At 41.0% G+C, this 16,370-nt stretch overlaps 1 protein-coding gene across 4 annotated transcripts; it reads right to left on the bottom strand.

Moving 5' to 3' along the window:
• Positions 1 to 600: 600 nt before the first annotated feature.
• LOC117376860 (major histocompatibility complex class I-related gene protein-like) lies at positions 601 to 16,195 on the bottom strand. 4 transcript variants are annotated; one of them, XM_033973405.2, is made up of 8 exons: positions 16,094 to 16,194; positions 14,900 to 15,166; positions 14,348 to 14,623; positions 11,593 to 11,892; positions 7,504 to 7,602; positions 1,402 to 1,470; positions 830 to 844; positions 601 to 758 (listed from the first exon to the last, which is right to left on the bottom strand). In XM_033973405.2, exons 1-8 carry the CDS (start codon positions 16,149 to 16,151, stop codon positions 703 to 705), a joined length of 1,140 nt encoding a protein of 379 aa, XP_033829296.1. In that variant the 5' UTR covers positions 16,152 to 16,194; the 3' UTR covers positions 601 to 702. The 4 variants fall into 4 exon arrangements, with proteins under 4 accessions (XP_033829296.1, XP_055080329.1, XP_055080328.1 ...); XM_055224354.1 differs by lacking the exon at positions 830 to 844 and having other exon boundaries at positions 16,094 to 16,193; XM_055224353.1 differs by having other exon boundaries at positions 663 to 844; positions 16,094 to 16,195.
• Positions 16,196 to 16,370: the final 175 nt, after the last annotated feature.

The following is a 16,370-nucleotide window of genomic DNA, read 5'->3' as shown; positions in this document are numbered from 1 at the left end:
ACACTGCCCCCTGGTGGAGGCAGGTGCAGAGTTATTCAGGGTTTTATATACCAGTCGATTTAAAGGCCAGTCTTTGTATATGTCAGAGTTAAACAGTCTGTATTTTTGTAGGACATGGAGGTGGTGGTGTAGTCATGGTTTTCAGTCTAAGACTTTAAAGGTTTGTTTGTGAAATGATTCTAGTGGGGTCAGGGTAGTTTTGCCTGGGACCAACATGTACTACAGTAATAAAAATGTATTATTATTATTAATGCAAATTATAATGAGACTTAACCAGCTGTAAAATCTATGGATGAGGTAGTTCTACATGATGATTAATCCCAATGAGGAAACAAATGTTCAGAGTGCCCCATGTCCCACCAGAGGCAGCCCAGTGGATTACACAGATTAGGATTATGTTTAGGACGTTAGCCTTGTCCAGTCGACTGCTTTTTGAAACCTTTAGTTACTGTTAGGATTCAGTCTGAGTACATTGGTCGTACATAGGCCTTATATTTTAACACGCACAGGTTGATTTAGTTAAATTGTTGGAACAAATTACCTAAATAAACTTTTTATTTTTGGGGAGATCATTTTCCTTTTATATAATCTTGATAACTCTATAGTACAGATTAAAAACCTCCTAAACACATTATAGTCTCATTACACAGTTTTCCACAATAATGTTCTCACCAAAACAGAGGAATAAAGCGGCGTTCAGTGTTACTCAGTGGACTCAGCCTCAGGAGCTCCAGGCCTCAGTGTCTGTGTCTCTGGATCTGGAGAAGATCAAAATATGAACACATTAAGAACATGATGAAACACTGACACAGATGAAATGTGCACTTACCTGATGTTTCCCCAGCTGAAAACAAACAAACTCAAATTATTCACATATTTATCCAGAACACATAAGAATGACAAGACAAATCATTTCACATTTAAAGTGCATTTGACCTGTTTGACTGTTTTTCTCATTCTGACTTGGTTTGGTGGATAGAACCTGTGCTAAATATTGATCAGAGTTTTACATCAGTTGAGTGACAGAGACTGAGTGACAAAAATATAGGAAGTATCGCTGAGGTTCAAAATGGAAACCCCTGCACTCTGTCACCAGCACCGAACGTCCATTCAGGGAAAAGTTACACAGAAGGAATAATCCTTTCTGTCAGTTACAAACATTAATCTGACAAAATAAAGGTTTATTTACTAATTTACTATTTACTATTTATTACAAAAAACTGGGCAAGATTTGAGTCAAATCTTAAATATAATAACATCAACTGTGTTTTTAGTGAAATGAGTACCTAACTTGTCAGATACATTTTAAATTCAGTGAGTTAGTTAAATAATAATTAAATGAAAATTTAAAAAATTCTCTGAAAGAAACACTACACTTTTTAAACATTTTAAAGCACTCACAGTTTGTCGCTGGGGTAACAGGATTTAGATTTTGTCTCAACTGAGCATCTTGTCGAGGATTGTTTTGGGCTAGAAAAAGAACAGTGACAAAATTCAAGCTTAAAACTATTATTACTATTATTAATGAGAAAAATGTGTTACCTGTGTACATAATCAATATGTAAGGTTAACAGGAAAGAACAGACAAGAAGTTATTTGGGCATTTTCTTTTTTTTTTTTTTTTTTTTTTTTTTTTTTTTTTTTTTTATGAATATTTTATTTCAGGAAGAACACATATCACAGGCACATTTTTCCAGTACAAGTATTGTATAAAACATTATTGATCAAAGCCCCTAAGAAAAGTGCTTGTCAAAACTATACCGTGGTCGGTTAGTCCCATCCCATTTTAATATAATAAAGGAGTAGAAAGGAAAAAGACAAAAAACAAAAAACAAAACAAAACAAAAACAACAAAAACAACAAAAAACAAAAACAAAAACACACCAAAAACTATTTACAAGAATTGGGGAGCTTACATGGAAAAATAAAGTGTAGTCAAACATTTATATATGCATTATACCGTAAAAATATAAATCTTCACCCAAAATGGAGAAGTCACAAAAAGTCTGTTCTAATTGGAGCGATATACTTAATCCACTTGTTCCAAATACAATAAAATTTGTTCCTTTGAATGTTTATTGTGTACGTTAGCCTTTCCATCTTAAATATTTCATTTACTATATCAATCCAGCCATCCACTGAAGGCGGAGCAGAATTTAGCCATTTTTTAGTGATGTTCTTTTTACTTGCTGCCAGGAGGGCTTGCAACAGCTTTTTATCACTTCTCCGTTCCAAAAGAGCAACCCTACCTAAGTACAAAGTTTCAAAGTTGAATGGCATGTTCACTCCAAAAACTAAGTTTAACCGCACATGGATCTCCCTCCAATACAGTTTTAATTTGGAGCAAGCCCAAAATATGTGGTAGTGATTCCCCTCCTCAGAACCACACTGTCCAGCATGCCGACTTATTGCTCCCCTGTGCAGGAGTTCTAAAATATCTAATAATGTTCTTCCAGCAGTGTTCTCTCCAGGACAGGGATGCCGTCGATGACCACTGGAATGACCAGATGCTGTCCCAATCCTCCTCAGTCATTTTAATTGTTGCCTCCTTTTCCCATTTCTGTTTCACATATAACGTATTACACTTGTCAGTCACATAAAGTGCATTGTATACTTTAGAAATCATTTTTTGGGTAGATAGCCCATATGCCGATTTCAATATTTTAAAAAAAGCTTCTTCAGATTGTGTAAAGTTTGTTAAACTGCAATTTGAGTTAAAATAATGTCTGATTTGTAAGTATCTGTAAAAGTCATTTGCCCGCAGATTGTATCCACTTTGCATTGCCTGAAAGCTGAGAAAAGTGTTTCTCTCTGTGTATGACAAGTAGGTGGTCAGACCCCTGTCTATCCAAGCTTTGAAAACACAATCACTTCTGTTCGGGGGAAACTCTGTGTCATAAGCACACCATCTAAATAGAGTTATCATTTTCTGAATTTGAGTTAAATTTACCACCTTTTGCCAGATCTTCAAAGTTAAACCCATGCAACAGTTGCCCATTTCACCCACCTGTGACCATAGATTTTTATCCCCTATAAAGGCCTGCAAAGGGAACTTTTTTATCATTTTAAACTCCATTTCCTTCCACTTTGCTTTGTAATCATCATTGCACCAATAAAGAAGCGGAACCAACTGAGATGCATAGTAATAATGTCTTAAGCAGGGAAGGGCCATGCCTCCTTTTTCTCTTCTTAATTGCATTGTACTATACCGCACCCTAGGTTTCTTACCTTCCCAGATAAAACGTGATATCTGTTTGTCCCACTCCCTGAAATAATTGTCCGGTACTTCCACTGGGAGTGTTCTGAACAAGTATAGCAATTTAGGAAGTACGGACATTTTGATGGAGTTCACTCTGGAGGTCAAACTTAAAAAAGGGATGAGACTCCATCTATACAAATCCTCTTTGATTGCTAATGACAGCGGTTCATAGTTTATTTGAAACAGATTTGAAAGATCTTTAGTCATTGTGATACCCAAATATTTCATTCCCGTTGCTTCCCAGTTCAAATTATATCCTTCCTGTAGCTTTACTGAAGCAGTGAAGTTTATGGCCATCACCTGTGTTTTGGCAATATTAAGCCTGTAACCAGATAAATTCCCAAATTCTTTCAACATAATCATCAGCTCATTAAATGACTTCTCAGGATCCTCCATGTAAACTAGTACATCGTCTGCGAACATTGCCACCTTATGTTCGACCCCTGCCATTGTCACCCCTTTAATCTGGGAGCTTTGTCTTATCCATTGTCCAAGAGGCTCAATAAATAAAGAAAATAACAGCGGAGAAATTGGGCAGCCCTGTCTACTTCCCCTTTCCAACTGAAATGAGTCTGAGAGATCACCATTAATTTTTACCTGTGCAGTTGGTTTTGAATATAGAGATTGGATCACTCTGGTAAATTTGCCATGAAAAGCAAATCTGTCCATTACTTTATAGAGAAAAAGCCACCTTACAGAGTCAAAGGCCTTTTCTGCATCTAGCCCCACTATTAATGCTTCAGTTTTTTGACGTGTTACGTGATCTATAATATGTAGTGACTTCCTGATGTTGTCCAATGTTTGTCTTTGATGAATAAATCCTGTCTGGTCTAGATTAATTATCTCTGGCAGAATATTTTCTAATCGACGTGCCAATATGGAAGTAAATAATTTATAATCCACATTGAGGACACTTATAGGTCTATAGTTTCCACATTCTTGTTTGTCTTTATTTTCTTTTGGGATCAGTGATATAATGGCTTCGCACCATGAGGGAGGAATTTCACCTGTTTGTAATACCCAGTTAAATGTCCGCAGCAACAGTGGTGTTAGATTTGCCCTCAGGCATTTATACCACTCTCCTGTGTACCCATCAGAGCCTGGGGATTTACCAGACTTCAACTTTGTTATGGCAAGGTTAACTTCTTTGATTGTGATTGGTTTCACTAACATCTCATTTTGTGAATCTTGGATTTTGGGCAGCTCAAGGCCACTCAAAAACCTATCAATACTCTTCTCATTAGCTGCTGGTGGTTGAGTATATAATTCTTGATAGAATTTCCCAAAACATTCTTTAATTTTCTCCCTCGAATCTATCACCTGACCAGTAGTAGGATTTTTTATCTTATAAATTGTATTCTCCCTTTGTTGTTTTCGCAGTTTATAGGCCAAAATTTTTGCCGATCTTGCTCCAACCTCATAGTGTTTCTGTTTCAAAAACGTCAACTTTTTTTGCACTTCTAAATTATAAATCTCATCTATTTGTTTCTGTACTTTCTTTATTTCAGCTCTCAACTGGACATTGATGTTTTGGCTGTCCCTGTTTTGCATCTGTTTCAATTTTGCCTGTAGATCTGCCAGACTTTGACCCCTAGTTTTTTTCATGAACGCTGTTAGGGAGATAAGTTTCCCTCTTAAAACTGCTTTTAATGCATCCCATAAGATTGTGGGCTTAATTATACCATCATCATTAAATTCCAGATATTCTTTAATATCTTTTTTAAGTTTCTCTACTGTTGTGGAGTCATTGAGAATATTTGAATTAAGTTTCCACGAGGTTCTCTTTGTATCTTTTTTTAAATCTAGCAGCAGGATTATTGGGCTATGGTCTGATATGTCGATCGTTAATATTTGAGAATCCTTTATCTTAAGTCTATCAGAACTAAAGACAAAGTAATAATCAATCCTTGAGTAAACTGAGTGTGGGCTTGAAAAATGTGTATAATCTCTAGTTGTTGGGTGCATATCTCTCCATACATCTATAACACCCAGCTCCTCCATCAAGGATCTAACTTTTTTTGTTAGTGGGTTACTCTGGGTGCTCCTCCGTGATGAGTCCAGGTTTGGGTCTAGCCTGATATTAAAATCTCCGCCACAAATCACCAGACCATGGGACGTGGCCATCAGCTCAAAGATGCTTTTATAGAAGGGCCAATCACTCCCTGGTGGAGCGTATACATTTATCAAAGTTATATCAATGCCCTCTAATCTACCAGTAATTTTAATAAATCGTCCTCCCTCATCTATAATCTCGGACCCATGTTCATATGTCAGTTCACTAGATATTAATGTGGCAACTCCTCTTTTATGAGCCTGTTTGTATGATGAGGCAAATACATATTTAAAACCTTGCCTCTGAAGCTTAGCGTGCTCTAACCCAGACATATGTGTTTCCTGGAGAAAAGCTATTTGGGCCTTTTCTTTTTTAAGTTTAGAAAGAATTTTAGATCGCTTAATTGGATTTAATACTCCATTCACGTTAAAAGAAATGCATTTCAGTACATCACTATGCATATTTCCTTAGTCTAGTAAAGTAAACAACTCCAATCAGAACTATTGTGTAGCTACCCCTTTTAACGAAACAACAAACACGAACATAAAAACTACAACTAAACCTTGTAGTAGTTAAAACAATTAAACCGCGAACATTCATACCCACTTCCAAGGATGAGGTCCCAACTCTATTGGACCTCGGCTCCAGGGGATATCCTCTTTGGCCTGCTTGGCGTCGAGGGCCCTCTGAAACAGTCATTTTACTATTGTCCCCGACATTAAATATTTCACGTCCTGCATCCAAGTTCTTAAGTCCTTCTCAAAATATATCCACTCCATACCTGTCCATTATTGCTCCTTCAATTGCTGGTACCTTCAGATACTTCCCGCCTGAACACCTGTAGCTTTTCTTTAAAACCCCGTTTACGTCGTCCTGGCGCTGGCATCCAACTGTACCGCTGTAGTTTCTCCAGAGAGGAAACCGGGCGCTCCACCCTCGTTACAGGTAAACCTTTATCAGCCAGATCTGACGCAGCCTCCTCTACTGAATCATATATCTTCGTCTCATCCTTCAGGAAGACCTTAAGTCGAGCTGGATACAGCGTTTGAAATCTTATGCTGCTTGCTTTAAGGACCCTCCTGATCTCTCCGTATTCCTTTCTTCTTGCCAAAACATCTGGCGCGTAGTCGTGATCCAGGTTGATTTTGCTCCCCTTCCATGTGAAGCCTTTCCTTTGCCAGGCCGCTCTGAGCACTTCGTCTTTGATCCGGTAACTTTGGAATCTGATGATTATAGATCTGGGCTGGCTGTCCACCGGGGGTCGCGGCGCCAAGGCTCGATGCGCTCTCTCGATTAGCAAATCTTTAGTAGTTGGGAGATCCAGGTTTTCACGCAGTAACTGCTCCACAAACGGGATAACTGATAGAGCCGTGGACCCCTCAGCCCCCTCCGGGACACCGTAAATTCTTATGTTCTTCCTACGGGAGCGTCCCTCTAAGTCAGATACTTTTAGTTGAAGTTGCACTTGTTGCTTCACTAATTCAGTAATGATGTCCTCCGCCCCCTGCACACGATCATCGATAGTTACAAACCTTTGCTCCACTTCGTCCAATCTCACATTTGTCTGTGCAATATCTTGTTTTAAGTCGCCAAATTGTTTTTTATTCTCCTCTCGCATCTCTCTAATTTCCTTCAGGATTAATGACAGTTTATCCTCGCCGCCGGCCTCACCGCTGCCCTCATCTTGGCTAACAGAGTTAGCGTCTTCATCTTCAAAGTTTTTCTCGTGTAGTGGAGCGTTCCTCCTTTGACTTTTCTTGGATGTCATTTTCTTCCCCTTTTAACACATTCCTAGTGTGGCAGAACACGCTTCATAAGTTCGTTTAGGGGATTTTTTTAATCAATTTGTCGCTGCGGACTTTTCACGCTGCCATCACTGGTGGTGACCCGGAAGCGCCTCTCCTATTTGGGCATTTTCACTTCAAAAAGGACAAGTCTCAAAAGAACATTCAAGTGAGGAAAGTCACTTGACATCCCAGTGTTTTCAGTGTCACACTGCGAGGATTTATGTACATTTAAAGCACATTCTGTCCAGGAGACGCGGTACGTCCCTTAGCCAATCAGGATGCAAAACACAATGAACAATACACAATTTTTACTATACACGGTAAAAAAAAGATGCAAAATTGCACACACAAAAACAGCATGATTGTGATATAGCGAGGGACCACTGTATTATCATATTTCTGACCTCTCTTTCGTCTGATCACAAACAGAGCCACAGCAGCAGCGACGATGACGACTCCCACAACGACCACAGCAGCGATGATGGAGGTCGGGGGATTTTTGGCTGAAAAACAAAAACAATTTCAAGTTAAATCTGTCATAATTTCTTGAGTAGTTTGAATATCAGTTGCTTCATTGGTCCAAACAGCTCCACAGATGTTCCCTGCTCCTTCACACTGTCACACCACAGTCTGGGTTTGGGGTTTGACTCTGATCCTTCACACGAAACTGGACATCTGTCATTTTGGGTGCGTGATCTGAGGACTAAAGGTGAGAGTGAGGGGGAGGAGGGGCGGGGTCTGTAGGAGAGTGAGACATATTGCTTCCAGAACTATCAACAACAACTTATTGAGCTACAAGTACGGATATTTATTTTAGAATCTGAAAAAGGACTTCACCAAACGCTCCCTGTGACCTCCAGTGGTAAGCAGCCTACAGTTACTTTCAGAGAAGAGGGTGAAAAAACTGCTACTTTCAACTTAAACCTGAGTGATACGGTGTCTTTTCCAAAACTTTGTCAAGACAAGAATTTCAAGCAAACGCGACAAGTGATAAGAGACAATGCTAATATAGTTACATCACCCAAAATACAGCTTACAAGCAGATTTTTACCACTGTCACAGACTGATGTTGATGTTAATATACACACGGAAAATGGATTTTTGTCACAAAACAAGAACAATGAAGTTGGCAAAAGAGCGTCGGCAGACAGGCGGTCTGTGCCAAACGTCAAGGTCAGAGATACGCTGCTGCTAGGAGATGGTGCTATCAGAGATGTGACTCACAGAGGAATCCAAACTTGCTCGTACCCCAGTCACACTGTCTCTGAGATTACAAAACTCCTCCCAAAGGTTTTGTCAACACACCAAGGAGCTAAACAGCTGATTGTGCACGTGGGTGCAGTTGACACCAGAATGAATCAGACTGAAATCTTGAAAAAGAATTTCATTGAATTATTTGAGGAGCTTGATAAAGTGCAGGTTAAGACATTCATCAGTGGACCTCTTCCTAGCATAGACAGACTGAACAAATTTACTCTGCTGTTTCAGCTGAACACATGGCTGTTCAACGAATGTGTAGACAGAGGACTGCACTACATTGAGAACTTTGATCTATTCTGGAAACGAGAGGACCTGTTCAAGGGAAATGGCCCGCACCTGAGCAGAGGTGGAGTAAGAGTGTTGACGGAGAACCTCCTCCACGCTCTGAGGCACCGGCCTGGACAGGGTCCTGGGCCAGTGAGAGAAAAGAGGAATGAGAGAAGCATTCCTGCTGCACCAACCACAGACCGAGCCAATATGTCAGCACCACAACTACAACCACCACCTCCCCCAGCGAAGGAGTCACCACCAGCAGCACAACCATCTCCCCCAGTAAAAGATTCAGCAGCATCACCAACTCCCCCAGAGAACAAGTCAGCAGCATCACCACCTTCAAAAGTGAAGGATGCATCTCCTGCGTCACTTCCCTCAGGGCCCACATCACAGGCCTTGAACCCGTTTGTGACAGCCCCAGCAGAGGTTTCAGTCGCAGCAGCACCCACATCACCTCCCCTGCCCACAGACCAGCCCTGGGTCCCCTTTGCTACATCCACTCCCTCTAGAGACTCCTCACTCTCTTTTTCTTCCCCACCTTCACTCATGGCCCTTCCCAACCATCTAGAAAGTCTCATCAGATCAGGAATTAAGATGGCTCCCCTCACACCTAATATAGAGCGATCGAGAGTTCTGGCATCAACTATGCTGAACTCTTCCCCGTACCCACCTATCCCCCCTCGTCTTTCACCCAAACTCTCCCCTGCTCCGCCTCCTCAGCCCTCACCTGGTCCCTCACCCAAACTCCCCCCTGCTCGCCCTTCCCTGCCCTCCCCCAGAGCTGTTATCACCAAGAGCTAGGACACACAGGGCCTCTGCTGTCTCAGGACATACAGTCATGATAAAAATAATATCATGCTGAGGCCCTGTGATGGAGCTATAAAACTAATCTGAAAACTTGCTGTGCTCAATGTCAGATCTTTATGTAACAAGTCATTTTTAGTTCATGATTTATCTCTTCTTTTAATTTTGACTTTATGTTTTTAACCGAAACATGGCTTGACAAAAACACAGGTAATGCAATTCTAGTCGAATCAACTCCACCCAACTTCAAATTTGAATCTGATACACAAGTAAACAAAAAGGTAGAGATGTGTGGGTGTGTTTTTAGAGATAATTTGGTCACTCACATGTGTCATTTGGGGTGTTTTCATCTTTTGAGTATGTTTCTTTTAAAATGGAGCTAAAACAATCCTCCTCCATACTCTACTTAGTCATATACAAACCTCCCCAGCACTGTCTGAGTTTTATTGATGATTTTACTGAGATGCTTTCAGTCGTATGCACAAACTTTGATGGTTTAGTCATTACAGGTGATTTTAATGCACATGTGGACAATGTGTTTGACAGAAACGCTAAAGAGCTCAGTTCTGTCCTTGAAACCTTTGGTCTGACTCAGCATGTCAGCGAGCCCACCCACAACAGAGGACACACTCTGGACCTGCTCATTACAAAAGGAGTAAATATTTCAAATGTCAATGTGGTGGATGTTGCTCTGTCTGATCATTTCTGTGTCTTCTTGGACCTGTCTGTTATTCCCAAACCAGCGGCTGGTCCTGCAGTTGTTTGAAGGAGACACATAAATAATAAAACAGGTGCACTGTTCATGGAAATGATACACTTTGAAAATGCCTCATGTTCTAATGTTGATGATTTGTTGAACTCTGTGACTTTGGGTGTTTTGAATGTTCTGGACACCATTGCCCAAATGAAGGTTAAAATGGTTAAAGATAAGCAGAAAGCTCCATGGAGGAAAGATGACTCGGTCAGGGCACAGAAAAGGGAGTGCTAGAGGGCCGAGCGGGAATGATGCAAGTCAAAGCTCCAGGTTCATTATGAGATTTAGAGAGAAAAGATGCACATATACAACCACAGTTTATGTAGAACAAGGCAAAGGTATTTTTCTGACATTATTGCAAGTTGTTCAAGCCTCTCCTAAAGAAGAGCAGTCTTGATGCCATGATATTGAACAATTATCGACCAATCTCAAATCTGCCATTTCGAGGCAAAGTCCTTGAAAAAGTTTTCTACCAACAGTTTATTGACTTGCTCCAAATGAACAACTCCTTTGATGTTTTCCAGTCAGGTTTTAGACCCACCACAGCACTGAGACTGCTCTTATCAAGGTGACAAATGGCATCCGCCTGAACACTGACACAGGCAAAGTCTCAGTCTTGATCCTGTTAGATCTGAGTTCTGCCTTTGACACCGTGGATCATGGGATCCTCTTACAGAGACTAGAGGACTGGGAGGGCATCTGTGGTACTGCACTAAACTGCTTCGAGTCCTATCTAGAAAACAGGGAGTAATTTGTTGAAATTGGAAAATCCGTCTCAGATAAAATGTCCCTGACCTGTGGGGTGCCCCAGGGGTCAACCCTGGGACCCCTATTGTTCAGTCTCTACATGCTGCCGTTAGGCCAGTTAATACGCAGCAATAATGTGTCACAACTCTGCAGATGACACTCAGATCTATGTCTCACTGCAGCAGGTGACTATGGACCAGTGGATTCACTCACTGCATCAACAGATCAGTGTATGGATGCAAAACAACTTTCTCCAGATAAACTCAGACAAGACTGAAGTCATCATCTTTGGCCACAGAAACACAGAGAAAGTGTCAGCATCACCTCCAGTCTCTCTCTAAAACCTTCAAATCAGGCTAGAAATCTAGATATAATGGACTCAGACTTGAACTTTAACAGCCACATCAAACCAATAACATCTGCAGCTTTTTACCACCTAAAAAACATTGACAAAATCAAAGGTATACTGTCAAAGTCAGACTTAGAGAGACTTATCCTGCATTTGTCTCCAGTAGGTTAGACGACTGTAACATCCTGCTCACTGGCCTCTCCAAACGAGCCTTAACACAGCTGCAGTACATCCAGAATGCTGCTGCTCAGGTTCTGACTAGAACCAGGAAGTACGAGCACATAAGTCCTCAGCGCCCCCTCTCACCGTTGGTCCTGATCTTGCTCCGGTCCAGTCTGGTCACATAGTCCTCTTTGACCCCAGACAGCTGGAACACACAGTGGTACCTGTCCCAGTCCTCAGGGGGGACAGAGGACAGGTCCAGGGACACACTGGTCTGGAAGGTCCCGTCTTCGTTGGGCAGGATCTCTCCAGGGTCCACGTCCTCCAGCAGCTCGTCTCCATCTTTGGTCCAGAACAGCATGGCTCTGTCGGGGTAGAAGCCTGTGGCGTGACACGTGACCGGGGAAGAGGAGGACTTCTGCAGCAGAGACACCAGGGGGAGCTCTACACAACACCACAGGAGAGATAAACAAACTTAAAGAGGAGGTATTTTTCATCTATGAGGTATTAACTGCTAGCACATAACATATTTAGATCACCATGTTACTGCACCTTCAGGGCCCTATGACAATGCTTGGAAACATTTTATTCACATAATGCCTTAATTTCAGTGTGGTTTCAGTGAACAGACTCACTACCAGCAGCAGGCCGAGGATGCTGCCGCTTGGGACAATGGCTGGCGAGCTTTGGGCCGGCCCAGGAGATAAAGGACTGAGCCAGGAGAACATCTGCATGGGGCCCACATGTGAGGTCGTGGTAAACTCATGATAGAGTGTATAGAGCCAAGGAAAAGCTGAATAAGAGCGGGCCACTGAAGCGTTACATCAGGACTGTGTGGTGTTGCACAGGACTGACAGTGACCGGCACAAAAAGTGCCTTGGCCCACCGGGAAAACTCTAGTCCAGCTCTGCCCAGGAGAGATCACTAAATTACTCAAACATGCATGGTTGGTATCTAAAAGTTCTTCAGGCAGGTTTTGGATGAGGGAACTTAGGGAACACACAATTAGCATAATACTCCCTTTTACACGCTTCACAAACTTGAGCCTATGTGCTTAAAACCAGGACTCAGAGATAATTATAAAGCTGCATTTTTTTGTAAACTAGTGAAATCACTTCAGGGTTCTGTCATATTCAGTCTAGTGGTTAATGTGTGTTTTTTGAAAACTAAAATATCAATATAATATGTAAATGTTGAATAAAATTGCTGCTGTCATGGAGGTACAGTGGGGCAAAAAAGTATTTAGTCAGCCACCAATTGTGCAAGTTCTCCCACTTAAAAAGATGAGAGGCCTGTAATGTTCATCACAGGCTTCAATTATGGGAGACAGAGTGGGGAGAAAGAATGTAGGATTTTTAATGAATTAATTGGTAAATTCCTCTGTAAAATAAGTATTTGGTCACCGAGAAACAAACAAGATTTCTGGTTGTTAGACCTGTTACTTCTTCTTTAAGAGGCTCCTCTGTCCTCCACTCATTACCTGTATTAATGACACCTGTTTTAACTCATCAGTATAAAAAAACATCTGTCCACAACCTCAAACAGTCAGACTCCAAACTGCACTATGGCCAAGACCAAAGAGCTGTCCAAGGACACTAGAAACAAAATTAGACCTGCACCAGGCTGAAGACTGAATCTGAAAGAGGTGCAGCTTGGTGTGAAGAAATCAGCTGTGGGAGCAATTATTAGAAAATGGAAGACATACAAGACCACTGATAATCTCCTTCGATCTGGGACTCCACACAAGATCTCACCCCGTGGGGTCAAAATGACCACAAGAACAGTGAGCAAAAACCCCAGAACCACACAGGGACCAAGTGAATGACCTGCAGAGAGCTGGGGCCAAAGTAACAAAGGCTTCCATCAGTAACACACTACACCGCCAGGGACTCAAATCCTGCAGTGCCAGACGTGTCCCGCTGCTTAAGCCAGTACATGTCCAGGCCCGTCTGAAGTTAGAGGCATTTGGATGATCCAGAAGAGGACTGGGAGAATGTCATATGGTCAGATGAAACCAAAATAAAACTTTTTGGTAAAAACTCAACTTGTCGTGTTTGGAGGAGAAAAAATGCTGAGTTGTATCCAAAGAACATCATACCTACTGTGAAGCATAGGGGTGGAAACATCATGCTTTGGGGCAGTTTTTCTGCAAAGGGACCAGGGCAACTGATCCCTGTAAAAGGAAAGAATGAATGGGGCCATGTATCATGAGATTTTGACTGAAAACCTCCTTCCATCAACAAGGGAATTGAAGATGAAACATGGCTGAGTCTTTCAGCGTGACAATGATCTCAAACACACCTCCTGGGCAATGAAGGAGTGGCTCCAAGGTCCTGGAGTGGCCTAACAAAGTCTCCAGATCTCAACCCCATAGAAAATCTTTGGAGGGAGTTGAAAGTCTGTGTAGCCCAACGACAGCCCCAAAACATCACTGTTCTGGAGGAGATCTGCAGGAGGAATGGGCAAAACTACCAGCAACAGTGTGTGAAAACCTTGTGGAGAAAAAAATTTGACCTTGATCATTGCCAACAAAGGGTATATAACAAAGTATTGAGATGAACTTTTGTTATTGACCAAATACTTATTTTCCACCATAATCTGCAAATAAATTCTTTAAAAATCAGACAATGTGATTTTCCGGATTTTTTTCTCATTCTTTCTCTCATAGTTGAAGTGAACCTATGATGAAAATTACAGGCCTCTCTCATCTTTTTAAGTGGGAGAACTTGTACAATTGGTGGCTGACTAAATACTTTTTTGCACTACTGTAAGTGGACATTAGTGCAAAGGGTCATTCTGTTCATTCAAAAGCCAAAAGGAAGTAAAGAAATGGTCCTGTTTCACAGGTCAGGGAGGACTCACAAACACTGGTTTATTTTACATGTGTGTCTCTTCTCACCTGTCCTCTTCAGAGTTTTCTCTCCATAGCGCACATAATTCTTCAGCCACACAGTGCAGACTTTGTGGACATAGTGTTTGTGACGCTGAGTTTGTCCAATTCTCTCCCATCTCAGTTTAGTGGCAAAGGCCTCAGATTTAGCAGCGACCCAGGACTCTGTGCTCAGGTCCAGAGAAATGAAGTCCTGTCCATCAAAGGCGTACTGGTAATACCCAGTGATGTCATCAGTCTCATCGTCCCAGTCACAGCCGAACATCCGCTGCCAAATGTGAGCACCTGGAACACAAACATCAGGACCTGAGTCTGTTTATGTTGGAGGATTTAAAGAGTCTCATTTGGAAGCTCATGTTTATTGTGTTTATGTAGTTACTTTACTTTTAAGCCAATAAAATGAATATGATAATGTTTACTGTTGATCAGTACTTTAAGCTCTGGTGAAACACTGGCTAAAATTGCAGTGGAAAGTACAGTGTAAGTGGTAAAGTTTGTCCTTTTATTACCTTGTAGTAATCCATTATCTCTGTTCATTGTGTCAAAGTGAAAGTGTCAAACCTTCAGTCTGGTTAAAGCGTTGTTTTATATTCTCTATGCTGCCTTTGTTCACTTGCAGATTATTCACACAGAGCTGAGTGGTCCAGTCCCAGAACTTTGGGTCGTCCCCTGTCACTCTGTTCATCCACTCCTGTTTGGGTTCGTACCTCCTGGTCTCACTGTCACAGCGCATTATCTCCAGACCATTCACCACACCAACGACAACATACTCTGGGAAGTTTGGGACTTGAGACGAAGAAGTGTCAAAATATCTGAGACTGTGGATCACTGTGGGGAGAAGATCAGATCAGTCGTAAATGTAAAATAAATGTATTTTATGAAGATTTCAGTCAAGATGAAAACAAATAAATCAAACTAAAAGAAGCTGCTCCCAAACAACATGAGCAGTGATGCAGGAACATGATGTCTAAGGTAAAGCTGAGGCAGGTCTGTGTAAATCAGAAAGACTTCTCTCACTGTCAGAGGATGTGATGAATCTAATCTGTTCTGAGTTCATGTGTCAAACTCTATATTGTGTGATTATAGTTATTTTATTCATTCATGTTTAAACCAATAAGATTGCAGAATGGACTTTCACATCACGTGTTGCTTTCCGCTCATGTTAAAGAGCTGATGAAAAGACTGGCTCTTTTTATATTTATTTATACGACAGAAGCCAATATGAAAACTTATTTAACAACAAACTAATCAGAGAGAAACGACCCTCAGATGTGTTTAAAATGGTTCAAACTCAGACTGGGAGTGTTTTTACTCTTTGGAATTATGAATAATCTAAAATGTTGCACTACAATGATAATAATTAAAAACTGTTATTAAGATGACAGATATGTTTTTTCTGCACTAAGCTCTCACTTGAGTCGCCTGCTCTGCTTCTGTGATGATCCTCATGTTGGTTCAGTGTTAGTATAAAAATGCATTTAAATTAGAAAGAAAGAGATTCAGTTCAAGTGTATTTTCTGTAAATACAAATACAAACAAATTCATTATTTTCTTTTTCATTAAATCATGTTTAAAAGATGCAGAATAAACTTCCATCATGTGTTCCTAAGTAAACTATCTGCAGAAAAGAAAGTTATAAAAGCTGTAAAACTGGACTAAACCAGCTGTTCCATATAGAAAACAGAAGAATATGAAGTTAAACCTGAACACCACAAGATCGAACTTTAATGAACTCAACACATAAAGAGTACTCACTCGATGTGCTGTCTTTTATTAGGATTCCCAACAGAATTAGTGCCACAAAAGTCTTCATGATGAACACAAACAGAAACAGTTCAGTGCAGTTATAATCTCTCTGAATGTGCATCTGTTCAGGAAGAGCCAAACTGCAGTGTAAAAGAGGAGGGCTCTGTGTCATTTTACACTTTCAACCAATCAGAAATCAGTGTCTGCTGCAGTGTTGCTGGGTAGAACTGAGTCTCACAGGGTCTGAAGTTAAAGTGAAAGTTAAAACTAAAAACCACACACTCTT

The sequence above is a fragment of the Periophthalmus magnuspinnatus genome, chromosome 9, assembly GCF_009829125.3.
Source record: "Periophthalmus magnuspinnatus isolate fPerMag1 chromosome 9, fPerMag1.2.pri, whole genome shotgun sequence".
NCBI classification, from domain to species: Eukaryota; Metazoa; Chordata; class Actinopteri; order Gobiiformes; family Gobiidae; genus Periophthalmus; species Periophthalmus magnuspinnatus.
This window is presented reverse-complemented; position numbering and strand designations above follow the sequence as displayed.